Source organism: Nothobranchius furzeri, chromosome 16 (assembly GCF_043380555.1).
Source record: "Nothobranchius furzeri strain GRZ-AD chromosome 16, NfurGRZ-RIMD1, whole genome shotgun sequence".
Lineage (NCBI taxonomy): Eukaryota > Metazoa > Chordata > Actinopteri > Cyprinodontiformes > Nothobranchiidae > Nothobranchius > Nothobranchius furzeri.
This window is the reverse complement of record NC_091756.1, coordinates 46,982,619-47,010,478: the sequence shown is the minus strand read 5'-3', so window position 1 is coordinate 47,010,478 and position 27,860 is coordinate 46,982,619. Positions and strand designations below refer to the sequence as shown.

The window sequence follows — 27,860 nt, the reverse complement described above, 5'->3', positions numbered from 1 at the left end:
ATCTACCTATTATTTGCCCCCCCACCCCCAATTTATGCCCTCAAGGGAGCAAGAGCTAATACTGTTCCTAGGCAAGTTAAATCTGTTTGCCAGGCTATTCATGAAACAGACATTAATTCCTGTTGCCACTTCCATAATTTATTTAGTCACTTTTGAAAATAATAATAATTTGTGGCAATAACAAGGAAAAAAACCTGTGATCTGTGACCATTTCTGTCAATGCGCCCCAGGGCAGCTATGGATGAATGTATGAATGAATGACTGTAGTCAGAAAGATGCCATCATAAACCGTCTCCATAGACTGTAAAGCTCTAGTTACTCAATACAACACGGGAAAACCAAACACAACCTTGTTTTTTATCTGCTTTTGTTTTGTCATAAAGAGCCTGCTGTGGTCTAGCGTTGGAACTTCTTTAGTGGAAAAACCCTGTTGAAGTTTTACTCAGCTTGTGATATCGCTGCTACAACTTGTTGGTGCAAAAAGGTCTCTCCACAATACAATTGGCTTCACCCAAGTGTCACTGAACATGACAAACTAATGGAGGTAGACCGCTTCCTCTCTACCTCCTCCCTGATTAACCTTTGGTTTCTGACAAAACACTGTGATTACAGCCTTCAAGACCTATCAGGCGAGTTGTAGACAGCTTTTAGAGTTGAGTCAGAGAGGAGGAAACCACCCAGCGAATCGCTGTCTGGCACCAGTATCCCTTTTTGTCTGCTGTTGTCATTGACCCTCTGCAAATGTTTATGCACCACCAACCAGGACATTCATCAGATGTGTTTAATCTCCCTGTCGTTTTTTAGTGCTTGTAGCTGTAGGTATGATACAATAACAACCTAAACATTTATTATCCACAGTTTTTCTTTTAATCCACTGAAAGTGACTCTTTACATTTGTTTGAGGTTGTCAGTTTGTCAAACTAGAATATCAAACACAAACAGGAAACGCACTAAGAAGTAAAAGAAGCTCATTTATGTCTGAAAGACAAATTGTAACTATACATCACACAGAAGCAGAATATGGAAGAGTTGTCAAAAAGACATGTATTTATGAAGTGGCATTCTTGTCCTGTGTAAGAGTCTTTGTGTTGTTGAACACTTGCACATGAGCCTGTTTTTAAGGAAACTAGAGGCTTGCATGTTCAATATCTTCACCCTAAATATTTTTCTGGTTGTTTTTGTGTAGTGAAACTCCTCATTATGGGACACAAGTATAGTTAAACTATTCTGACAATAAAATAAATGACCTATGCTATGATTTAGGAGATCCTTTGTGACTAATGTTAGTCAGACAAGCTCATACTGTGTTGATGTGTGGGACTATTCTGTAGTGAAATGAGACAGAAGTGAATAACACGTTTTGTGGAATGACATGCTGCTTACCATTGAGCCGAAACCTAATAGTTGTACTTTTTTTCATTAGTTTTTCTGTCATGTTCTAGAGAAATGAATGCATCAGTCAGGGCATAAACAGAAACAGGGCTCAAACAAGCTAATGTATGATTTATAGAGGTTTACAGAAAGCATTTTTGTGAGGCTGATGAAAGTAAGAGATGGACGTATTTAGAGCATCGAGTTAAGTCTGTTTACATGTTTTGTTTTACCACGAAGATCAAGTTTGCCCTCTTTGTTTGAAGGTAACTTAGCCAGGGGCTAGTTGAAGCACTCTTTCTATTGCTGAAATCCAGGGATAATTAACAAAAGCAGTGTTGTTTATGGTATGCCCATGAACCAACACTGCATGCTAATTTTAATTCTGTGTGAAGCACAAGAGGCAAAGGCATTGTTGCTGAAAACCAAATGATTATTGACAATTGTTTTCCTTGTTTCATGGTGTGTTTAATCAAGAGTTCAAGACTACATGAGTGGATCTTTGTTTAAATTGCTGAAGATGTCATTAGGATTTTTATCCTGTACAAGTTAAGATGATTATTTCAAAGGACACATGAATGGTTTCTATCTTGTCATTTATTTAAAGATGCATATCTAGTAATACTAGAACACGTTGAATAAGCTAAGCAGCATGTGTCATTCAGATTTTGGTGGCGAAGTGAATGTTGAAGTACGCTTTATTATTATTATTTTTTTTTTGTTTATGTGAAGCGCCTTGCGAGTTTTATCTTGAGAGACGCTAGATAAAAGATTGTTTTCTTTCTTTCTTTCTTTCTTTCTTTCTGTCTGTCTGTCTGTCTGTCTGTCTGTCTGTCTGTCTGTCTGTCTGTCTGTCTTGTTTAAATCCATCTTCTACCCTGCTTCACTTGGTCTATAGAGCTCCGGGAGTTGACGTCACTTCTCCCGGCATGCAACAGTTCAAATTGAAACAGCGCCATATTGGCATGCAGAAGCCGGCAGCTGGACTATTTGTTTTTGTCAGAAAACTCAATCAAACGGGAAATATGGTAGATTCCTGTTGTGCCCCAGGATGCAGAACAGACGCGGACGACATAAGGAATGAGCCATCTACAGGATTCCCCAAGATCCGGAGCGCCGCAAACGTTGGATCATTGTAATAAAACGCGCTAGTGACCGGGATAAATGAAGCTGTGGGATCCCGAGAGTAAAGGTTTTCGCTTATGCAGCGACCGCTTCATATCAGGTACTTAAACCAACGTTTCCTCAACTGTATATGGTATTTATTTTAAATGCTCTTATTACGATTCTTAGTGGGCTTCCTAAACTTATTTTGGCGTGGCTTTTTCTGTCTTATTACTCATAGCAACAAGTAAACATCACGTAAAACGTTGCCTCGTGAGTTCTGCGTGCTGCCGTTTACGTGTTTTATGATCACAGCAATTAACCGGCTAAGCTGTATTTAATTTTTAAACAATGGTTGATCAATTGTCAGATCACACATAAAAAGCACTTTGGATTGCTGTTATCTGTCTCACAGAGACTACTTACGTGTAAATCTGTTATTTGTCCGTCCATCCATCCATTTTCATCCGCGTATCCGGAGTCGGGTTGCGGGGGCAGTAGCGTGACTTCCCTCTCCCCAGCCGCCGGAGCCAGCTCCTCCGGGTAAATCCCAAGGGGTTCCCCGGTCAGGTCCGGTGTTGTGCCGGTAAGAAGCCCGCTCCGACAGCTTCTGGCGTTTTTAAAAAGTATCCCAGGGGCACGGTAAGGGTCGGAGATGTTTAGTCTATTTAATTTCTGACTATATAAAATGATTTCTTCTGTTTTAAAGTGTGAAGTAAACTCCGACGAAGTAAAATCCAAGCGGATCCCGTTCATGTTCATGGTTACATCCGTGTTTGTTTACCTTTTTTGCATGCCAAAATGGCGTCCACTAACAGAGTCACGTGGGGTCCGGAGCTCTATATACTGATATATGGCAGGATGTCCATCTGCTGTTTCAGGAGCAAATGCAGCAATTTTGAGTCTGTTTCTTGAGGGGTGGGAGATTGGATTGAGTTGATGAGGTGATCACATTGTGAATTAAACAATGAGTTGTGGCAAATTGAGTCACAAGACACTTGGGGGTTAAATTGCAACAAAACAATGTTCACAGCACTGCTGCTGGTTTACAAATACATCAAGTGGAGAACCAAACCAAATCAGATGGCTTCTTCACATCTGGACTGGCCTGGTCCGGTCTTGGTTTGGTCGGCCCACCACTTTGCAGCCAGGTTTTATTCACACTCTTCTCAGAAACACTGATGCCTCCGAGCACGTGGGCGGGGCAAAACACACGCAGAGAAGTCGTGTTTTCCTTAATTTGGTAAACCGTGTTGCTTTTGGAGACTCTGATATATGAAGCACACACAATATCTGTAAATATCTTCAGGCTGGCCTTTGTTGGGGAAGGAGGAAACGATCATCTCTCTTGTGTTACCATGATCATGAATATATGGAGGTGTAGCAGCGTATTTTTTACCAAGTCGATGTGTGAACAGTCTTTTCTGTGGGTTCATATGCTGCCCCAGGCTCTGAAGGTTAAAGGGTTGTTAAGTATGCATTACATCACATCTTGTCTATTGAAGAGGTGTCCTCTGGGATTGCTATTGTAAAGTGCTTTGTATCAGCTGAGCATTATGAAGACATCACATTACCAAACATCTCCTATTTAGACCAGTTCTCACTCCTTTTGGATTGAGTAATTGTGTTGAGGCTTCCAGCTTCTGCAAAAACATATTATCTGATTTTTTAAAAAGGTCTGGTCTCTAATGGCTGTTATTCAGTTTTATGCTTCCTAACTGCCAACAAAGTCCTCTGTCCTTCGTTATGTAACCATAAAGCCTTTTCTGAACAGCTGAAAAATGCCAGAGTTAATATTTAGCATACGAAAAAGGTTGTGTTTTGTGTGACCATGGATGGCCTTTTCGTTGTGTTCATGATACACTCATTAAAAAGCAGAAACATCCTGGAGGACTGGATTGGCATGACAGCTGTTACCATGCCAAACTGACTGAATGATGAGAGCAGAAAACAGACTAAAACTCCTTTCAGGCTTTCCAAAATGTACGTCTACTTTGCATTTGCCTTGAGAGATTAAGCGCTGGGTCTTATATTTGTCAGATTTTATAGATTTCCTTCAAAACTCCCTCATAAGAGCACAGATATGCTGATTGTTATTCTGAAAGTCTCATGTATCTTTGTTTTGTTTCTTTTTATTTATTACCAAAAAGACGTTTGGACCATGTAGTAAAAGAAGAAAGACCAGTATTTCTGTTTTTATTACAACACATGCATCTAATCTGTCATTTGATTTTACTAAATATTGTTTGACTTGTTACCAGTTCTTTACACCTGCAGCACTTCAGAGGAATAAAAGGCTTTGTTGGTCTCCCCTTTAATCCTTAAGCCACCTTGCTTTTGTGCTGGCCCTATGTTTGATCACCTGTTCACGCTTTACCAGCCAATCGTCTCACCTGGAGAAGCCACTCTGCTCCCCTGGGTGTGGATCCCTGTCTGATTTGCTGTAGACACCGTTGGTAGTTAAAAGGATCTTCAAGTGTACAATGACACTGGAGTCTGCCAGAGTAGCTGCTGATTACTGAGCAAAGTTCAAAGTGTGTGTGTCTGGGTGTGTGCAACAAGTACATACATATTTGCTCTGTTGCCTTTAACTCACCTTTCTGCTCCTTATACCTGAGGATCACAAAGGGTTAGTAAAATTACAGCTGTTTTTGTTGTTGACGTCTAGAGTGCAGCCTCATGCAACCACTGATAATTTAGAGGTCTTTGGAGCCATTTCCTCCTTTTAATCAATACATCATGACTGCATCATTGTTATTAAACACAAATAAAATGTGGTACTGTGTTGAGGTCATTACTTAAGTTTTATTTTGATACCTTGTGTGGAAAGATTGTTTGACTAAGTCATCAAATTATTTTTTAATGTCTTCGTTTGTGCAGGGTCTCGCTATCTTGACCCTGGGGGTTTGAACTTTGTTGAAGACAGATTTTATTTCTAAATGGTCACAGAGCCACCAAGAACATTTAGAACCCACCTCAGAATCTTCTTGGTTTAGTTTCCATGAACCTGTAAGAGTAAGAAAGGCAAAACAGCTTCATTGAGTTGGTCATCGATGCAACTAAGCTGTTAAAAAGAGGGTCTAACAGTGAAATCAATGCCTCAAAAGGGCAGCAGTAGCTCAGAAGGTAGAGCGGGTTGTCCATTAATCAGAAGGTTGTAGGTTCCAACCCGGCCCCCACCAGAGAATGCTGCTGTTGTGTCCTTTGGTAAGACATTTAACTCGCCTTGCCTGCTGGTGTTGGTTGGACCAGTGGCACCAGTGTTTGACAGTCTAGCTTCTGTCAGTGCGCCCCAGGGCAGCTGTAGCTACATTGTAGCTCATCATCACCAGTGTGTGAATGAGTGGATGATTGATTGGGTGTTGAAGCACTTTGGGGGGTTGTAGAACCCTAAGAAGATGCTATACAAATACAGGCAATTTACCAAAATTACAAACAATTAAGATGCTTTGTCACTGCATTGCCAGAAGAAAATTAGCATGATGTTCACACAGATGTTGCAATTTATTTGTAGGTTTGACATGAGCAAAAGTATCAGTTCAGTGTGATTGCTGCTGAAATCAGAATCAGAAGGGTTTTATTGCCATATGTGCGAGAATCGCAACATTAGTAAACTGCTGTGGTACTCGGTGCAAAAAAAGAAAAATAAAAAATTAGAATTAAAAAATAAACAATGAAATGATAATATAGGGAGGCAATAATTAGAGAGGCAGTTACTACACATCAGAGCGGCTCAGGTCAGGTGAAAACACAGCACTAGGGTCAGGTGCCTGAAACAAAGCAACTGGAGTGGGCAGTTCTATGATTTGACATTTCTGAATTCAACTGCAGAGGGAAAAAAACTGTTTTTGTGGCGAGAGGTTCTGGTCCGTATGGATCGGAGCCTCCTGCCAGATGGGAGCGGGTCAGAGAGACTGTGTCCAGGGTGAGACGGGTTAGCTGTGATCCGACCTACATGCCTCAATGTCCTGGAAGTGTACAGGTCCCGTATGGAGGGGAGTTTGCAGCCAACAACCTTCTGAGCAGAGCGTACAACACATGAGTCTCTTCATTTTCCTGATGGTAGCTCCAGCATACCACACGGTGATTGAAGAGGTGAGGATGACTCAATGATTGCGGTGTACTGGTTGGTTGAAAATGTGCATACGTTCTCACAAATATGGGCCCAACTAGTGGAGAGCAGTTGCATACTTACTCTAAAGGAAATCACTATCTTTAGATTAGATTTTTGTTTGGCTAATTATTGAGACTTGGGCCATTTAAACACCTCTAGAGGATTTACAGAGTTTTGCCCCGGCTTCTCTCTGCAGATGCTGTTCACAGATACATTTCGCAGCAGGAGATTTTAGCTCTAACAGCTTGAAATGGTAGGAAACTAGTGTAGGGAAGCATCTGTCTATTTCACACTTGATATGATGCAATGCACACTGGGGATCACTGTTTTTGTTTAAAACCCATCAAGAATGGATGTTGAGGCTTTCAGAATGTAGGTCAGCAAAGGAAGATTACTAGGAAAGATTACTTGCACTCACCCAGCAGTCTTCTGGAAACTTGACTGAATGCTGTTTCACTGCAGAACCAAACCAGTATGAACCCGTAACTCCTAAAATGTGTAAATAATCTTTATTCCGATGTTAGGGGTGAATGAGGAAAAGCAGAGACTGAGAAAGTCTGACCTCACTGTGTTCTTTTAAGGTCCTTCTCATTCAGATTTTGATTGGATAGATGAATGAGCCTGTCTAGATGAAAGGGTGAATTTAGCCATGGGTCACTTCTACAAACACAAATCCACCAGAGGTATTGACAGCTGCTGTCGTGTTCTGCAGAACAGCGAGGGGTGTGATACGTGTTTGTTTTTGATCATGCCTAATTTCCCAAGGATGTATGTCTTACGGATCTTTAAGACTCGTCCTTTCTGAGCACACGTAAAGCTGATTCATACACATCCTCTCTTGTTGCAGGCTGCTTGTGGTCGGACACAGCTGCAGACAGAAAACCCAAACACTCACATTCTCTCAAACATACACATGGTCATGCACATGCCTCCTTTTTAACTGCACCCAAACTGTTGAGAGGCTTTCAAACTTCACGTCATGTCTCTCGCACCCTCACGGTTATTTGCAAATCCCCCCCCCCCCCCGATGGAAAGAACTGTTTATTTCGTTTTAAACAAGTGACCACACACTCAAAGAAGATGGGTCTTAATTCTGCTTTAAGGCTTCACAGACATGTTTTCCCACTCTCTCTGTGTGTGTGTGTGTGTGTGTGTGTGTGTGTGTGTGTGTGTGTGTGTGTGTGTGTGTGTGTGTGTGTGTGTGTGTGTGTGTGTGTGTGTGTGTGTGTGTGTGCGTGTGTGTGCGTGTGTGTGTGTGTGTGTGTGTGTGTGTGAACAGAAAGCGGCTGAGTGTGTGCACAGTTGATGGCTATCAGAAAACGGTGAATTGGCCCCATTAATACAAAAGTTAACATCATTCTAAGTTTAGCGACGTGTTTGGCCAGCCATCCAGAAGAATTCTTATCGTTTGAACAGTTGATGTGTTTACAGTGGAGTTGAAATGAGCCAGCATGGCCCAGTGTCTTCTCCTGTGACAAAGGCCCAACACTTGAATCTAAAACCAAAGAAATTGGCTGTAAGTGTAAGTTGAGTGATTCAATATTGTGTAGTATTATTTTTTTTATTTTATTTTTTTTACCGTGTCCTGTCTGGCTGTGAAGCAAGCAGAATTGATGTCTGAATGCTGGTAATAAGCCTTACAGATTTACTCTCGGGTGGAGCATCAAAGCGTTTGCTTTTAATGTCACGCCTGATACTTAAAACTTTATTGTTGTTGAATGCTTTGTAATTCCGACCAGACACGGAGACAGAGGTGAAAGAGAAAGGAAAAGAAAAGGTGGGGAGAGAGAGGGGGGGGGGGAGGGGGGGTCCACAAAATAAACAATGAACAAGAGTCTGCTTCTAGACCTGCAGAAAAAGACAAAACAAAGCAAAAGGACAAAAAAAGGGACACAACAACAATACAACAAGATCTAGCTATCACTGCGTCAACTTGATGAAAAAATATATAATCAACATTGCTTAACTGAAGAATCACGTTAATAAATCACAGTGCATTAAGTGCCCACCATAGTCTTAAGACCTGTGTTTAACGTGCCCAAGCCCATACTTCTGAGAGCACCATGTGAGCACCTGTGTGTGTACACGCACTTGTTTATTTAAGGTTTCTCTATAGGAGCGTCCAACAGAGAGTGTGAGGGGCCACAGATCTGCCCCCCAAAGATGTGTAGGAGACGGAGGGATCGAGACCGTAGTTTAATAAGGGCACCAAATAGAAGCACTCTTCTTTCCACAAACCCATCAGAGTTTTGTTTCTTTATCTGGGACACAACTATTTAGGGAAACTATTTAGTTTGTTACTTCAGATTAATTCAATTAACTTTAAAGTCTCATAGCTGAATTTTGCATTTTTATACATCATGTTTAAATGAAAGAACAATAAGCTTTACATTCATTCTCTAACATCACTGAAATTGCATTTCATCAGGTTTATCTCAGGTTTGCAGCATCAGAACAGACATTTCTCAGCTTTTTCTGGTGTCCAAGTAAGTTCACACAAGTGAAAATAAAAACCTTTACTGCATGTCTTCACCAAATGACTTAAGAGTATATTTACTGGCAATGTTTCTAAGCCTATAGAGAAACCTTAAATATTGTGTAGTATTTTATTAAAATGGTATTTATGTTTATCAAAGCAACACTTGTACTTGTCAACGTCTAGAGCAGTTGTTCCCAAGACTTTTAATTTCTGCCCACAAAATGTATATTAAAGAACATTATAACCTTTTTATTATCAATGGCTGAAGAACTCTGAAATGACAGCATTATCAAAATTATGCCAGTCTACCAGCCTGGTTCCTGTGAACCTTATTCGAATCTGCACATAAACACTGTCCACCACATTCTCTCACCTGCTAGTCATTCTGACGTCCTTCCTCCTCACCTCTTCTAGTTCATCTACTGCAAAACACAGCTACGCCTTATGAGCAATTTCTGCAAAATTGTAGTACTTCGTTAAAGTTAACAATTAACTATAGTTGGGCCACATATCCATAATTTACCCATACCAAAATGTATATCCATTACTGATGTCATTTTGCCCATGTCAATGTATTCAGTATTTGAATTTTTTTTTAATTTTTGCTGTGAAGTTGACATTTTTAGCATGGGAGTCCATAAGAATTTTCTCAGTTTTGGCCTCAAGCGGATGAGGGGAGAAATGCAATTTTTGTCACTTCCATGTTGGCTTCATCTTTTTTCCTCCTTCACCTTAGGAAGCACTGTGGTTCGGTTGCAATGCAGAATAAAAACAATAAAATTTGTGAAATGCCAGATAAAATGTAAAGGATGAGCAGTGGCATGGTTTCAAATCATAAAACAAATTCCCATGGGACCGCAGTTTAGCCTCTTAGTGACAACAAAAACACCTATTTATCTTTTGTTGATGGTGAAACATTTGCCTTTGAGTTTCTTATGAAGATAAAGCGGCAGCTGTCAGATTCTCCTGTCCTCAGATGAGTTGTAGAAAACATCAACAGCTTTTATTTTTTCCCCTCTTATTTTCCGACGTTATCAGTCTGTTTTTGTTTGAATTTTAAACTCCTTTCTTCTTCAAGGCTTGCACTGTGAGTGTAGCCTGTCTCTGCCCCACACTAAGGTTTCCCAGATCCCTGTCCACATCTTCACAAGCAAAAGGGACTGATTATCAGCAGGACAGAGGTAATGCGGCTCTGCTGAGCATTAATTGGCTGATTAACATGTGGACAGTTTAGCACTTCACTGTCCCGCACTCAACCCATTAATCAAGACCGAGGCAGTGCCAGCTGACCGGCTGCCAACAGAACTGCACAGGCCACTTTAAAGAGAGCTGGAAGAGGTGTTGGTTCAGCACACGGCTCAGCAGGAGACACCCTCCAATTTTTTGGCCAGACAGAGTACTGCACTCTGTAAAATGGTGCCCCTGTTATTAGAAAATATAAAGAAACTGTGTTGTAAAACAGCAGGGTTATTCTGTTTAGATTTTTAAAAAGGTGAAAGAACAAGCAACACACTTCTTTTGAAGTCTAAAGGGAAATGTCTGATTATACGTGAGTGGCTTTACACAGAAGGACAGGACTAGCTAATTATGATGTGAAGAGGTTCTGATCACAAGGTTTTTAGTTTGGAATTTTCACTAAACTTCTTTGATTTCTTGCCTCGAGTCAAACAGTCTTAAATTTAGGCTTTTTGTTTCTAAGCAGATGAGCTTATCCTCTTTTATTTCATCACGAGAAGATTACAGAGGAGAAGCAGATCCAAACACCTCTGCTCACTGTCCTTTAGACTATAAGCACGTTTTTTACTTTAAACTCCTCTTTTAATCCAGTGATTGAAATGTCATCATTTCCAAAGATTATAGCAATCTGATCAGGCCTGTTTGTTTGTACTTTTATTGTTAAAACAAAACTGTTTTCTTTTCTGCCTTTAAGCATTTTTACCATGACGTAGTTTGTAGCTGAGGCGGTGTGTGATTCGGCCTTCCTCTTATCTGCCGTACGTACATGTTGCTGCTTCATCCAACATGGACAAAATATTTTACAAAGTGCTCTGGAGGTGTTTAACGGGTTCTTTGTGAATGTGGTGAACAATCACTGCATTTCCCGTCTCTCGGTGACTTTTCCGCAGTTATTGGTACCATAAAATGCTGAAATGACATTAATCTGCTCAATCTGTTTGAGATGTGTGCTGTCTAAGAGAGGATGTATTGTCTATTTTCATTCATTTCATTTGGCTTAGAAACACAGTCACTATTTGCCGAAACCACTGAGCTGACTTCTAAGGAAATCATAATCTTTGTAAGTCGTCTGCAGCTTGTTTGTCGAGAGGATGATCAGAGACGTTTCACACTTGGTGTTGACGGGGTGTCTGAGAGCTCGGGCTTTTTTTTTTTTTGGTAAACTTGGCTCGCATGCAGCAAAGCACCGCCCGCCCCGTGGATGTTTGAGTACTATTTAACTTCTCACAGGTGACACTCTTGACAAGTGGTGTCTTGTGATTGTTGGTCTTAGCTCATGCACCTGGGATTCCCTCTGCAGGGCCGCAGATAGACACTGTTTAGACCAGCTGATGTTTCTGTGAACCAAAGTCTTACAGCTGCTTAGCTTCATCTGTGTTTCTGTTCCTGTGTTTAGGAACACTCTTGCCTCTTGAGTAAACGGTAAAAAGCCCTTCTTTGACCATCACTCTGCTTCCTATAAGAGGATTAGTTCCATCATAATTTGCTATCTAGAAGTAAAAAGACTAAGCAGTGGACAGAATTATGCCTTGTTGTTAAAAATAGTCATCTGACCTACTTTGTATAATCACATCTTTAGAAGTTATCTTTTGGTCTGAAACTGTTTTGGTTTCGTAAGCTTCTACACCAGAGTAGGAAATGGTCGCCCGCAGCCTGTTATCAATTTAGACCCGGTGGTTGGCAGCGGATCACGTTCCATCTTTGATAGCTCGGAGGACCTGGCAGCCGAGCACCCCCTCGCCCTCGCTTCGCACTTTGGTCTCGTCTGTTTTCCGCCTTTATCATCTGGAAGATAAGTGTTCCTATAATTATGGTCTTTTTGTCCACGTTTGTGTTTATAATGGAAAACAGCAGCCGTCCCTGTGTTGCGTCCGGTTTTAGTTCCCCTCACGTCTTCAGTGATTGGATTTGTAATAATACAAGTTTTTATAACATCAAGTTATGTTTGTCTTTATTGTTCTTGGTGTCTCATTTTAAAAATAAGCACTAGTCAACATCACAATTAGGAAGGAAGCAGATTCAGATCAGGTTAAAACTAAAGTCTGATTTTATTATTATTATTATTATTTTAATAATAATAGACATTTATCTTTTCTGAGGATGAAGTGAGTCTCTGTGTCTCAATGGACATTCGTAGGGAAATTTACAAAATGTCTAAAGTCATTTGCTAGTGCGGTCAATGTCCTCATGTGGGTTAGGAAACACACTTGTGTCGATGGAGTTCTGGACATGGTTGGCATTTTTGCAAGACAATTTTCTTTCTGCCTAGTCCTTTAAAATTTTGTGAATCGGCGCAAGAAAAGTGAGGATTTTGGATAGGGTTGTCCACCATTTAAACAACGTTTCTGATTGGTGACTAAAGTCTGATTTATACTTCACACACGCATTGATGGACATGTTCCCTTCAGACTTCAACGTCACCTGGGGAGTGTTGCAAAGCACCACTAGCTCAGAGTACGTGTCTGACTCATGAATTAATTTGTTTCAGACTAACTCTTTTATTTTTTTGTAAAACACAAAACAAAAATCTATGTCAACTAAAACACTCGAGTTTTAGTCAACTAAAGCTGACTTAGACTAAAATACGTTTTCGACATAAAGACAGACTAAAACTAAGATGCCTTCCAAAAACAGTACTGCCAGGATCCCAACTCCTACCACATTAAAATGAATAAATTCAAACTTTACACGGACACACAGAGTTATAACTCCTATGCAAAGGGCCTTATGTCATACGAACTATAATATAGCTAGAACAAAGTTTCTGTCTGATGTATTGTTAGTGAGAAAACTGCTTATCCCTCCTAGTGACTACACGTGAATGGAATCGGGTTTCTCCGTGACCTCAGCATGACCTACCCCAACTCTAGCAACCTTTAAATTGAAAACTTGATTCATTCATCTGTTTGAGTGGTTGTTTCATATGCTGCACCTTCTTCTCTGTAACTGCTCAGTCTTAACTTGTTTCTCTGAATCTAATCTTATTGTTGTATTTTAAATTTGATTTAAAATTGTATGCTTTTATGTTTTTGCGTTTTTATCTGAAAAGCACATTTAATTACCTCCAAGTATAAAATGTGCCATGTAAAAAAAAAAAGCTGCCTCGCCTTGCCTTAGCCAGTCTTGTTGAGCCCGAGCGTCACTGAATGCCTCATCGATACTCTTTGACCTCCAGTTGTTAATTACACAGTCAACTTATCTTGGCTCAAGCAGCTAAAATGCTGTTGACTCTGAGACATTACAAGTTCTAGACCCACCCGTAGAAGCACACAAAACACAAGTGGCCCAATTATTTTATTGCCATCACTGTAACACATGGCAGCATTGGGCGGAAATAGCGACATGGGTTAGAGAAACTCTGATGTGAACCAGATGAGGAACTCAAACCAGTGGAGAGCAACGGCGCGCTGAGCACTGCTGTCTGCTCAGAGGGACTGACATTCACTTGCAATAATTTTTACTAAGACAACAAAACGTGTTCCTCTGGAGCAGGTGTGTTCGTAGTTCTTTGAAGAACACATTTCTTTCTGTTTTCTATGAGGAGTTATGTTATTGGAAACAAAGTGGGTCCGTTTTATGCGAGCAGAGCTGCGGCGCTTGGCCCGGGGCCTGTTTGAGGCCTGGCTCAGCTCAGCTCTGCTCTGTGTTCACCCGGCTGCCGCAGAGTGCATTTCTTTCTTATGTGGCCCCTGACCTCTTGACGCATTTCCTGACCCAGGAAATAGAATTAACACCTCTGTTTGGGCTTTAGGGTCCGAGAGCCACATACACAGCTGTGCCTCAGTCCAGTCCAGACCCAATAGACTATGACAGTACTGCAGCTGAAGCTGCGTGCAAAGGTAATAAGAAACTGAAGTTAAAGAGTGCAGTGAGGGTCTTACTGCTGGATCATTTTAATAATTAGACCCAGATACAAAAGGATTACTCTTGTTTGTGTAGTCATGAATGGCTCTGTTCCTTTAACTGGTTCAGATTTAATATATTACATCAATCAGAAACTCTACAGTTACATAAGAACAGCTAAATACTTAAATTCTGGTGAGGTACTTTGATAATAAAACTAATTAAACTACATAACAGCAGCTCAGATTTGGATAAATGTTGGATTTTTGTATTTTAACCCTGGAGAAACGAGTTACATGGGATTAAAAAATTGGTTTGATCTTTGAATTGAGTGTTGGGTAATAATCTGTTGCTTCTCATTTTAAATTCTGGATTAATGAAACAACATAGGAGTCTGTATTATTTTAACATCACTGAGGCTTTTTGAGAGGGGTGGAGGTAGTTGCATAAATGTACTAATTACACCTTTTCGATTACAGATACTCCTCATGGAAATGTTAAGGCTTTATATTAAAGGATTTGTCCCCATTTTTTTAAGTAAAGGTTAACAGTCATCTTAAACAAAATTTAAATTATTTAATTTGATTTTTGATTTGTTTGTCTTCCAGTAAATGGAAAATTTTAATCTTGGAATTTTTTCATGTGTTTTTCTTTTTTTGCAAACTTATTCCATGTCAAACACTAAAAATGTTTTCAGAAAGAGGTATTTATCCTTTTTCTTCACAAATGTAAGACTTCCTGACAACAGAGAATATCTGAGTTTTCCATGTGATTACACAACATTATCCTCAAGACAGCCCCTTAGCTTTTTTTCTGTTTGCTACAAACTGTCCAAGACACTTCCTCAGATCCAAACTTTAAAAATGTTGACTACACAGCTTATTGTTACAGTTGTTTAAAACCTGTCAGCTCCACTACGTTCCACCAGGGTTTTCCCCCAATCAATAACATTTATGATTTATGTGCACCACATCCAAATGAAATGCATCTCTGGTGTAAGTGCTTTATCTGTTTTCTTCATTAGTGGATTTACACACATCCAAAGATTATCCGGTTCCTGAGTTTAAGCACCCCCATGTGTTTGTGTTTTAGTCACACATTGCCTCTCTCATGGGAGCACTTTGAAGCATACTCCTCCAGAGCAGATCATAAAACAAGGTTAAAAGTAGTTTTTCACATAGTTGTGTCCCAGAACACTCGAACCTTCACCAGCGACTCCCAGCCTCCACCTTGCAGCTCCACCTAGTTTACTCTCAGATAGCAGGTTGATCGTTCAGCTCAGAGATTGGTTTTAGTTTTATGCAGATGACTAACATCTGATGCAGAGCAGGCAGGGAAAAGTACAGAATAGGATGTTGTGGCTTTTTTGCATATTTTTATGTGCAACTTTAAAATATGTGTCAACATTTCTGAGAAGTTATTAAAGACATTTTTAAACCTCCCATACAGCTTTAAGAATGTCAGTATGGGCTAAACCACAGAGCTAATCTGTGGTGTTGTATAAGAATAAAACCGATGAATATATGCAGCTGCCTGCCTCAGCAGTGAATGTACTTTGTGAACTCCTTAATCATTTGTGTCCGAGTTTGTATTCATCTAAATGTGTGTGGTATTTTTGTGCTCCTATACCAGTGTTTTTGTAGAAGCCATTTTTATTTTAGTTTTGCCTTTTGGATGAAAATTCTTTTTAGTTTTAATCAGTTTTAGTCCACAAAAACTCAGATTTTTACTTTTACAAAGGTTAAAATGGAGCAGGGGTCTCCAACGTTCTGCAGGCTGTGAGCTAATTTTACTCAACGAAAGTACAGAAGAGCTGCCGCCATACCATTTATTCATATATATATATATATACATTCTATGTGTGAATGTGCTTACTAGGTTAAAAATGTTATGCTTACTATATTAACATGCACTGTATTCACAAGTTGCTTTCCCTGTATTACAATACATCAATATTTTAAAAAAGAAAAATAGTGACATTTCTGTTTTAAAACTCAACATAAACAACACGTTTTGTTTTTTCAACTTATTAGATACTTTCAGATAATGAAGTACAAATGTACTTTATGTGAATGATTGACATTATTTTAGAGTGGATCGGGGGCATAACCTTAAGAGCACACAGGAGCAGCTAACCTGTTCCTGTTCAGTCCCTGGCCCTTTAGTCATAATGAACAAATAATAATACCTTTATTTATGTAGCGCCTTTAAACAAAGCACTGCACAGCATAAAAGATAAAAAAAACAGCACCCCAGAATAAACGCAACAGCATCAGCTATGAGCAGGTGGAGTACAAACAAGCAATACAAGCAAAGATAAAGTAAGAACAAACTAAAACAGAAAATTAAGTAAAAATGCCTAAAAAAACAGTGATCAATCAGTTAAAGGTTTCCCCAGCAAAACAAGACCCCCAGTGGCTCTCGATCCTGGTCCTGGAGGGCTGGTATCTTGTGTCTTTTAGATATTTCTCTGATTCAACACACCAGACTTTAATCAGCAGGTGATTATCAGGCTTCTGCAGAGCCAGATGAGCTGCTGAACATGTGAATCAACCACTGAATCAAGTGTGTTGGAGCAGAGAAACAACAAAAACATGTTGGATACCGGCCCTCCAGGACCAGGATTGGGCACCCTTATATGCTGTACATAATGAATTTATTAATGGAACAATAAAGACCTTTTAATTCAGATCACTGTTAGCTGATTCATATTTTTGCTTCTGACAATAAAATACGATGCATTTTCTTTTTGATTTCCCCATTAACATGAACGTTATGATTCTGCAAACTAAAACTTCCATGTGGATGATCTTTATTTCTGTTAAACACTGGTGCTTAGCACTGGTGCATTCACAGACCAGAGACAAAGTTGGATTTTAATGTTCCAGACTGGTTGACCGCTAATGCTTAATACTCTTTTTAGTTTTTTTTTTTTTTTTGTTTCTTCTTAATTGAAGTATGGAAAAGAACACAAATATTCCATTAATGTTGCATTACATATGGTGAGATCTCATTGGTACAAATAAGTTCTTTTTTTTAAATGATGGAAAACAATTTTAAATTGCGTAGGAATCCTCCGTGTGAGTGTCTCCTGCATTGACTCGGTTCTTGTTCTGTCTCCCCAGTACTTTGAGGTCCCCTTTGACTCCAACATGAACCGTACAAAGAACCGTCCGCTCGTCAGAGGACAGATCAGGTACAGTTCTCCTTCCTGCTGCTTTAAACCTTGTCTCTACCTGCCCCTTTATAGCGAAGCTGTCGGTGTAAAGCCAGACACACACAGGCCCACTGATACATGAAGCTAAAGCAGCAATAACCAACCACATGTGATCTTCACACAGCGTCACTGTCAAAAACGACATCTCTCACATTCGGTGTTTACAGGGAAAAATCCCTAAACCTCTCTTTGACTCATGAAGAACTAAAGCAAACATTGTGTTGACTTTAGAGGTCTTTGTAAAGCAGGCAAATTTGGTCACTTCATTACTAAACAGCCTTTTAGTTTCATAACAAGAACTTAACTCACTCTTTCTGTCAGTTACAAAAATCCCTGATTGACGTTTTGTTTAAAGTGGACATTTGTGCTCATGAACAACATTTTGGCTGTGTAAACAAAACTTTTCTCTCTGGCTTTTAACCTGAAAAGAGGAGCCATGTTTCTGTCTCTGGAGCACATTGACATGCTCTGGTTGTTAAGTCTTTGTTTCCTTCCATCTTCCCTCTCTTCTGTCACATACAATCGTGTGAGAAGACAGAGAGCACATGGGACGGTTAACTTTCTGTCAAACAAGCCATCAGGGAGACACGTTTTACACACACTCTTCTTTCCAAGTTAAACCAAATCATGTTTGGCTGAACTAGGAGACCATCCTGTCTTTGTCCATTTGTACCGCTACACTTAGTGCTCAGTTTTGTTGTGATCTTCTCAACAATAAGGTTTCAGTAAGTGGTGATAATCAAAGGTTAGTTATCAGTGTTTCCCCTAGGAATTTTTCCAGCTGTGGCGGTGGGGCCGGCTGGGGGGGGGATTATGACACGTCTCTAAACAAAGTAAAATTTTCTAGTGCAGAGTGGAGACAACCCATAGAAGCACTGATTTGATCTCATTTCAGAGAAAAATAGAACAGGTTAGATGTGCCTAATAAATAAAATTACTAACAAACTCAGGAATCTGTTTCTTTGCTTCACCGTTCTGGTGTTGAGAATATCACTAATGCGGATCACAGGAGATACACGGATGAATGCACCTCTTATTATTTGGAAACTACATTTACTGCAGCTGGCAGAGGCGGAGATTTTTTCTATTGATTCACGGAATTTACAGAATCATTGTAAATGTTAATAGGGGAAGACTGCAGGAGGGAGCGGTAAAATACAGGGGGTCCCCAGCAAAAACAAGAAACTTTACGAGTCTGATGAAACCCGCTGGTTTTCCATCAGGCAGTCACAGGGCAGCTCCAACGACCCAGTGGCTGTGCTGGGTCAATGTTAGCGAGCTCAGTCCGGCTCGGCAGAGGGTGAACGAGCCGAGGCGACATCGTGCTCTGCTTAAGAAGAGGTGTTATTTTCCTGCTTCAGAAGAAGCGTCCAACGTGTTTTTACGCTTTCTCCGAGACATGTCACGTCGCTAAGTTGTTAGCCCCTAAAATGGCTTGGTTGTTTAAATTTAGCCAAATTCGATTTGATTTTGTTCAGCTTTTTTATAGTGCACTGGGACTGATTAAAAACATTTAAAAAACTACACATTTTGAAAAATTTGGGGCTTATAATAAAATATTTGCAAAAATATCACCTTTCTCCATGTTATTAGACTTGCATAAGTAAAAAAATAATAACTGGAAAAGAAATATAGCAAATCTAGTTTTTAAACCTGATCATAGATCTGACTTTTTGGTGCTCATGTCAAGTTATAACCGTGCACTAAATCAGTAATTTCCTGACTTTGTAGCTGTGACCCACATAATAAAAATAACTTGTGACCGCAACCATTGCTCATCAAACAATACATGTAATTTTAAGATGAAAACACTAAAGGTTTCCATTTTTACCTAGCTTTTACATCAATATATGTCATAGAATTCTCAAACTTTGTTTTTTGTGACAAACAGCGAGCTCTCAATCTACAACCGTTGCACTGGATAACAGAACAAACAAGTCTTTAGCTTAAAATAAATGGGTCCAGTTTCAAATTGTATGTTTGAGGAAAAAGTTCATTTGAACAAAAGATAATTGATCTGTTTTATTGTGACGTTCAGCTCTTCTGATTCTAAACATGCTGATAAGACTTCCACTTAGCTTATTTTTTACTTGCCTGTTGTTTAGGGCTGGTCTCCTAAAACCATGCTGTATCAAGTTGTTTCTGTAGAATAGTTTTTAGTTTTTTTTGCAGGATTTTCTTACAATAGTTCTACAAATTAGCGATTTTTAAGTGAATCCCTCTTTGCCCCTCTGATATTCTAGATTTGAATCTACTATAAACCAGACCAGACAGTCACCCACTTGATCTTATGATGGCTTCTGTTCTTTAAGTTGGACAGTAAACCCACTTCAGGCCATGTGACGTACCCCCTTCCCTGACCCCCACTGAGCACACCCACAGACTGATTGTCTACAAGCCAAAGCCAGCCAACGTGGCCCCACCTCAACCCACAAGAAACAGACATAACACCACTAATCACATTAATGCACTGATCTCACTGCACAGCCGCCACACCAAAATAAAAGCCTTGTTTGGCTTTTGAAGAAAAGGCTTGAATTGGGTCAAGATTTCAATCTCTCTGCCCTTTAATTTCTGGAGAAGTTCCTGGTGAATTTGAACCAGACCTTGCCGTCAGTGCTTTCAGTTAAAGATGAGGAAAGTGGGAGGAGGAGTAAGTAATCGTCTTCATCCGGCTAAAAGCCTGAGCTGCTGTGGTTTTATCAGCTAGTTTTGATCTCTGATGTGTGGACATGCTCCCCTTCTTTCTTGGCTACTTTTATCCCTGACAAACTCTTATCAGATGAGTTTCCTCCAAACCTCCCGTTTTGGGATTACGCCATCTACAGCTATGGCCCCTGTGGATCTGTGTGTTGGTGTATGTATGCATGTGCGTGTGTGTGTCTGTGTGTGTGTGTGTGTGTGTGTGTGTGTGTGTGTGTGTGTGTGTGTGTGTGTGTGTGTGTGTGTGTGTGTGTGTGTTGGGGCTGAATTTGTTGTTATCATTGTCTTATCTTGTGTTTGCACAAGCCTGCAGAACTTTATCATCCTTTAGTTCCCACGGGAGTGATGAGCTTTCCCCTGAGCCTGAACCTCTTTTACTGAACTAGTCTTTCATGCTTTTGTCTCGTCTATATTTATCTTGCTGATGTATCTCATCCATCCTTTCTGTTTCTCTGTCTTCTTTTTCTTTCCCTTATCAGTCCTCTACATGCAGTGTCATTCGCCCTGGCCTGTGGCGTTCCTGGGGTTACACTGCTCACACTGGCGGTAAACCCCTTGACGGGCTTTCTTGGTGCTCTGAACATCTTTCTGTACAGCTGTTGCTACACACCGCTGAAAAGACTCAGCATCACCAACACCTGGCTGGGAGCAGTGGTCGGAGCAATTCCCCCAGTGATGGGCTGGACTGCTGCCACAGGCTGCCTGGGGCCAGGTATGACTCACCTGCAGAAATATGCAGTATAACTAACTACTAGACGGTAGCACAAATATGTAGGCCTGTAGTCCGATTAGGGCTGAATCAAATTAAACATTTGGAAGTTATTTTATCTCATAAGCATTTTTAGAATAGTCTAGACTGTGATGTACAAAGTGCAACCTACAAGCCACTTGTGTCCCTTAGGCTAGGTTCACACTGTAAGTCTTATTGCTCAATTCTGGTTTTTGGATTACATTCAATTCTTTTTTGTATGGTTGTTCACACTATAACTCTCACGGAGACCAGAGGGCTGCTTCGCTCCAGCAGCCTCCATCGCTTTTCGTGCTCTCCCGTATTTTTAAATCCAAACCTTGACAGGATGTCCAGACATCTGAATCGTTCTGTCAGTGCTTCTCCTCAAGGGCATTGAGACACAACGCTCACCTCTGCTGAGTCAGTGATGTAGAATAGAATAGAATAGAATAGAGTAGAATAGAATACTTTATTTGTCAATTCTTCCAATGTGCTTGCCATACAAGGAATTGAAATTACGTTTCACACTGTCCCATGCGTAGACATTTACATAAAGTGCAGATGCACAACAATAACAAAACAAAAAACATCCCTAACAATAAGATAATATTAAACAGGTAAATATCGCTAATAATATACAAAACATATAGCAGCAGGTGTGTGCAATTTCAATGCAGAGGTAGTTGTTTACAATCAGAAATGTTTACCCCGTTATTGGTTCAACCACTATTTCCTTTTTGTATACTATGACCGTTCAGACTGAAGTCGCTTTCAAATACATCAGATTCGTATTGGATTCAGTACCTAATATAAAAGTGACCTGGATCGGATTTGAAAGAATGGGATCTGTGCTGTTAGACTGTCAAAACGAAATCACATACGAGCCGCATGTGAGGAACAAAAATCAAAGTTGTTGCGCTTTTGCATGCAGTTTGAACAAAGTGTTAGTGTTTTTAGGACCCACTGGCAATTTTTCCTATTATCTTAAAAAACAAAATTTACTTCTCTAAGATTTACATCAAGGCCCTTCACTGTTGAAGAATGATAGCTTTCTACTCACTTTGACATTTTTAAACAAATAGTATGTGCAACTCTGATAAAGACACCTTAGAGTGTAAAAACATTAATGATTTTTATTTTAATCAAATAGATATTAATTGGCCTGAGTGATCCAGCCTTCCTTCTTCATCATATTGGTTTTATTCCAGCTACAGAGCACTGGTCTGGTTTTGAATGACGTAGTGCTTTATTCTCAGTTTTAGAAAACATTTAATGTTATTTTTTGGTCAAAGACATAGATGAAAGTTCTTTAGCAACTCTAAAGCTGTTTCGTTTTAATTCCTGCGTGAATCGGCCTTATTGCTGCTTTTAAACTGACCTAATCTCACACTACATACAGGTGCTGGCCAGTAAATTAGAATATCATCAAAAGGTTGAAAATATTTCAGTAATTCCATTCAAAACGTGAAACTTGTACATTATATTCATGCAATGCACACAGACCAATGTATTTCCAATGTTCATTACATTTAAATTTCATATTCATAAGTGACAACTAATGAAAACTCCAAATTTGGTATCTCAAAAAATTAGAATATTCTGAAAAGGCTGAATATAGAAGACACCTGCTGCCACTCTAATCAGCTGATTTACTCAAAACACCTGCAAAGGCCTTTAAAAGGTCCCTCAGTCTTGTTTTGAAGGCACCACAATCATGGGGAAGACTTCTGACTTAACAGCTGTCCAAAAGACAATCATTGACACCTTGCACAAGGAGGGCAAGACACAAAAGGTGATTGCTAAAGAAGCTGGCTGTTCGCAGAGCTCTGTGTCCAAGCACATTAACAGACAGGCGAAGGGACGGAAAAAATGTGGTAGAAAAAAGTGTACAAGCTCTAGGGATAACCGCACCCTGCAGAGAATTGTGACGACAAACCCATTCAAAAATGTGGGGGAGATCCACAAAGAGTGGACTGCAGCTGGAGTCAGCGCTTCAAGAACCACCACGAGGAGACTCATGAAAGACATGGGATTCAGGTGTCGCATTCCGTGTGTCAAGCCACTCTTGAACAAGAAACAGCGCAAGAAGCGTCTCGCCTGGGCCAAGGACAAAAAGGACTGGACTGATGCTGAGTGGTCCAAAGTTATGTTTTCTGATGAAAGCAAGTTCTGCATTTCCTTTGGAAATCAAGGACCCAGAGTCTGGAGGAAGAGCGGAGAAGCACAGAATCCACGTTGCATGAGGTCCAGTGTAAAGTTTCCACCGTCAGTGATGGTGTGGGGTGCCATGTCATCTGCCGGTGTTGGCCCACTCTGTTTCCTGAGGTCCAGGGTCAATGCAGCCGTCTACCAGGAAGTTTTAGAGCACTTCATGCTTCCTGCTGCTGACCAACTTTATGGGGATGCAGACTTCACCTTTCAACAGGACTTGGCACCTGCACACAGTGCCAAAACCACCAGCACCTGGTTCAAGGACCATGGTATCCCTGTCCTTGATTGGCCAGCAAACTCGCCTGACCTTAACCCCATAGAAAATCTATGGGGTATTGTGAAGCGGAGGATGCAATACGCTAGACCCAACAATGCAGAGGAGCTGAAGACGACTATCAGAGCAACCTGGGCTCTCATAACACCTGAGCAGTGCCACAGACTGATCGAGTCCATGCCACGCCGCATTACTGCAGTTATTGAGGCAAAAGGAGCCCCGACTAAGTATTGAGTGCTATACATGCACATTCTTTTCATGTTCATTCTTTTCAGTTGGCCAACATTAGAGAAACAAACATTTTTTCATTGGCCTTTAGAATATTCTAATTTTCTGAGCTACCAGATTTGATGTTTTCATTGGTTGTCACCTATAAATATCAAAATTAAACGTAATAAACATCGGAAATACATTGGTCTGTGTGCATTGCATGAATATAATGTACAAGTTTCACGTTTTGAATGGAATTACTGAAATATTTTCAACCTTTTGATGATATTCTAATTTACTGGCCAGCACCTGTAAAGCTTTATTTACATCTAGTGCTCTCCTTCAGCCACGTTGCAGTAAACCCCTGCGATTCACTGCAGTGTTAAATAAAGAAAATGTTCAGCTCAGTTGAGCAACACTTGGATCGTTTATTGTGTTCAGTAGCTGATATGACAGCTGACTGAGTCCTTGAGTTTGTTTCATAACGGCTTAAAATCTGTGGGAAAAAAACTTGATTTGATAATAAAACAAATTTAGTCATTTAAAACACAAACAAAATACAAGTTTCAGTTTAAATAAATAAATCATATCATTAGACATACAATTTAATGTTACATGTTTACAGTGACAGATAAGATAAGGAGTTTCTCCAATGACATTGCAATGTTTGAATGACTCACTAAATAAACTGCTAGAAATAAAGCAGCAACGCTATCAATTCCACATGCTGTTGTGCAAATTTAGTAGACAAGTAGTGGAAATTACAGGCATTTAGTAAGACGTCCCCAATAAAGGAGTGGTTCTGCAGGTTGTGACCACAGACCACTTCTCAGTTCCTGTGCCTCCTGGCTGTTTTGGTCACTTTTGAATGCTGCCAGTGATTTCACTCCAGTAGTAGCATGAGATGGAGTCAGCTAGTGCAGCTTATCCAGAATGGCACATCAATGCGAGCTGCGGTGTGAAGGTTTGCTGTGTCTATCAGCGTAGTGTCCAGAGCATGGAGGAGCTACCAGGAGACAGGCCAGTTCATCAGGAGAGGTGGAGGAGGCCATAGGAGGGCAACAACCCATCACCACGACCACTGCCTCTGCCTTTGTGCCAGGAGGAGCACTGCCAGAACCCTGCAAAATGACCTCCAGCAGGCCACAAATGTGCGTGTGTCTGCTCAAACGGTCAGAAACGGACTCCATGAGGATGGTATGAGGGCCCAATGTCCACTGGTGGAGGTTATGCATACAGCCCAACACCATGCAAGACGTTTCCCAGAGAACACAAAGATCGACAAATCCACCAGTGGTGCTCTGTGCTCTTCACAGATGAAGTCTTGAGACGCTGTGGAGAACGTTCTGCTGCCTGCAACATCCTTCAGCATGACTTGTTTGGCAGTGGGTCAGTTATGGTTTGAGGTGACATTTCTTTAAGGGGGCTGCACAGCCCTCTATGTCCTCGCCACAGGTAGCCTGACTGCCATTAGGTACCAAGATGAGATCCTTAACCCCTTGTGAGACCACATGCTGGTACGGTTGGCCCTGGGTGGGTTGCTCCTAATGCCAGACAATGCTAAACCTCATGTAGATGGAGTGTCTCAGCAGTTCTGTCAGGACAAAGGCATTGATGCCATGGACTGGCCCGCCCATTCCTCAGACCTGAATTTAACTGAGTATATCTGGGACATCATGTTTTGCTCCATCCACCAATGCTACCTTGCACCACAGACTGTCCAGCAGTTGGAGGATGCTATAGTCAGAGCCTGGGAGGAGATCCCTAGGAGACCATCCACCACCTCATCAGGAGCAAGCCTAGGTGTTATAGAGATCATAAACGCATGTGGAGGCCCACACACACACTACTGAGCCTCATTATGTGTTCTCTTTATTTATTTATTTAGAGCAGTGTAATTAACATGGCGACTAAATGAACAAATGCCTACAGGTATTACACAAAAGGGGAATAGAGGAGTGGAGGATGAGAGAGGGAAGTTTTCCTGAACAAGACCACATTTAGAACCAAACTGTTTAGTATTTCTCAAAAATAGCAAGAGGGGGAGATTAACCATTTTGGATTTTCAGCAAGACTTTAGTGCTGTTACTGACTTTTGCTCATTCCAGTTTGTCAAAGAATTACAATTAAAATATTTTTTGTTCTGATGATGATTAAGTTAAAAAAGCTACTGGAACTCTTATCTGAATATTTAACGTTACTTCAAAATGTCATTAACTCTCCTCCTGTCTAGGCGCATTACTGCTGGGTGGCTTCCTGTACTGCTGGCAGTTCCCCCACTTCAACGCTCTTAGCTGGAACTTGAGGGAAGACTATTCCCGTGGTGGCTACCGTATGATGTCCGTCACCCACCCTGCCATGTGCAAGCGAGTGGCCCTACGCCACAGCTTGGGTCTGATTGGGCTGTCGACATTGGCGCCTCTGCTGGACGTCACCACCTGGATTTTTCCCGTCATCTCTTTACCCATCAACCTGTACATCAGCTACCTGGCGTTCCACTTCTACCACAAAGGGGACCGCAGCAGCGCTCGTAAGCTCTTCTTCTGCAGCCTGTGGCACCTGCCCATGTTGCTGCTGCTGGCGCTCACCAGCAAGAAGAACAGCAAAAAGCCAGAGGACTCGATGCCTTTAAACCCCTTACTGCCAGTTAACTAGCATCATGGCTAACTGAGACCTTTGTGTTACCCACAGCAGTCCTTCAGGATCTGTGTGGCTGGACAAGTGGCTTAATTACAGGAAACACCAACGTCCTTTAAACGTGTGTGTGCTGTAAATAATCTGTATTTATTTATGAAGGTCTCATCAGTTTCTCTCCACGTCAAACCTGACTGATGTTAAATCATTCTGTACAGTTTCATGTCCTCTTAGCAGCCTTACACACCAAATATCAGGCTCATCAGGCACATTTGGAGCTGGTGAGTCTAGTGTCATGTTTTTTTTTTTTACTCTTTCAGACCCTTATCGTTACAACCAACTTCACATTTAGATTCAGATCCATCAATGAAACAAAATATTTAGAGCTGTGAAGCATAGTTCATGTGGTAGTAACTCCGTTACTTTTAAGTTCAGGAGGCATAATAAAAGCATTCATTTATGAAATAATCCACATGTAGAAAGTTTCTAGAGTCAACACAGACAAATTAACAAACTTTCTTTTGTTTCTTTTCTGTGCTTGCTTGGATGAAATGTTTGAGTTCACAAATGTGCTAAAAGTGCAATCTCCCCCCCCCCGGCATATGAGCCACAAGCCTCCATGCCTGCAGGTTGCCACATGCATTGTTAAAATGCAAAGTTGTTAAATCACAGGATTTGTTTGATTCTAAATATGTGAACATTGGACAAATCTAATGTCTGTACTTGATACCTGTTACTTGACGGTTAATGAGCCTCCTTGCTTTTAAAGAAAAGCACTTACGGGTCTGAATTCACGATGCTTTAAGGGATCAGGTACACCCTGTGGGACATGAGAGCAAAACAAATCTCCAGAATAAACAGATTAAGATCGTAACTGATTGTCGTTATTTTCTCCTTCAGTGGTTTCAGTAAAGCAGAGGTTTGTGTAACAGTCATCAAGCACCTCACTGTTAATCCAGCAGAGACCAAACGACTCGTTACGACGCCAGCAGAGTGAGCAACTAACAAACGGATTTAAGTTTCAGCTTTAGCCGGACTACAAATGTTCACTTTAAAGTTTAAATCAGAGGCTCTTTATAGCAGGCCACCTCTACACCTGTCACTCAGCATGTGTGCCCCTTCCACCCTTTTCCTCTAGTTTTGGTATTTGGTTACATTTCTATCACTGCACCCAGAAAGACAAGTGCCCCCTTTTCCCTGCGCTGCCATCCTACCTCCATAAACGGGAGGCGGGGGGTGCAGGATTTAGCCAAGGCCAGGAGACCCGAAACGGCTCGATGTCGTCGTAAAGTGTCTGACAGGATACGGCGTTTCATATCAGAGGGTGAGACATCGAGCCAGCTGTTACAGTCGGATAGAGTTTGTGTGGGGGACGCACATGACCTGGAGACAGAATGTTGTTAACCACCTTAAAGCAATGATCTGTCCCGTAAAACTCAGTTTAGTGGAAACGTGGGATAGATCTGCTTGTTTTTTGTTATTTGTTGTCAGGTTTCCCATTTTATTTTGTGAAGCTCCTGCAATGTTATTTTATCGTGTTCATGGAGGTAAGATGAAGCTTTTGTATTAGCATTTTAACTGCGAAAATCTTAATTCAACAAGAAACAAGGGTTAAAACGTACGTTTTAAATACTCTTATGAATTAAAATATTTACAAAACAAAAAAACAGTATTATTGAAAGTGCGTCAAATTTTAATCTGCTTGAATCAGTGTTACCAGTAAACTTCAGCCTC

The 27,860-nt window shown here is 40.7% G+C and overlaps 1 protein-coding gene across 1 annotated transcript in view; it reads left to right on the top strand.

Moving 5' to 3' along the window:
• cox10 (cytochrome c oxidase assembly factor heme A:farnesyltransferase COX10) overlaps positions 1 to 26,379 on the top strand; it is a 40,606-nt gene extending 14,227 nt beyond the window's left edge. Inside the window, exons 5-7 of the mRNA XM_015962799.3 lie at positions 17,273 to 17,343; positions 20,547 to 20,779; positions 25,726 to 26,379. Coding sequence (XP_015818285.3) covers positions 17,273 to 17,343; positions 20,547 to 20,779; positions 25,726 to 26,147 — 726 coding nt within the window. The 3' untranslated portion in view covers positions 26,148 to 26,379. The remainder of the gene's footprint in view (positions 1 to 17,272; positions 17,344 to 20,546; positions 20,780 to 25,725) is intronic.
• Positions 26,380 to 27,860: the final 1,481 nt, after the last annotated feature.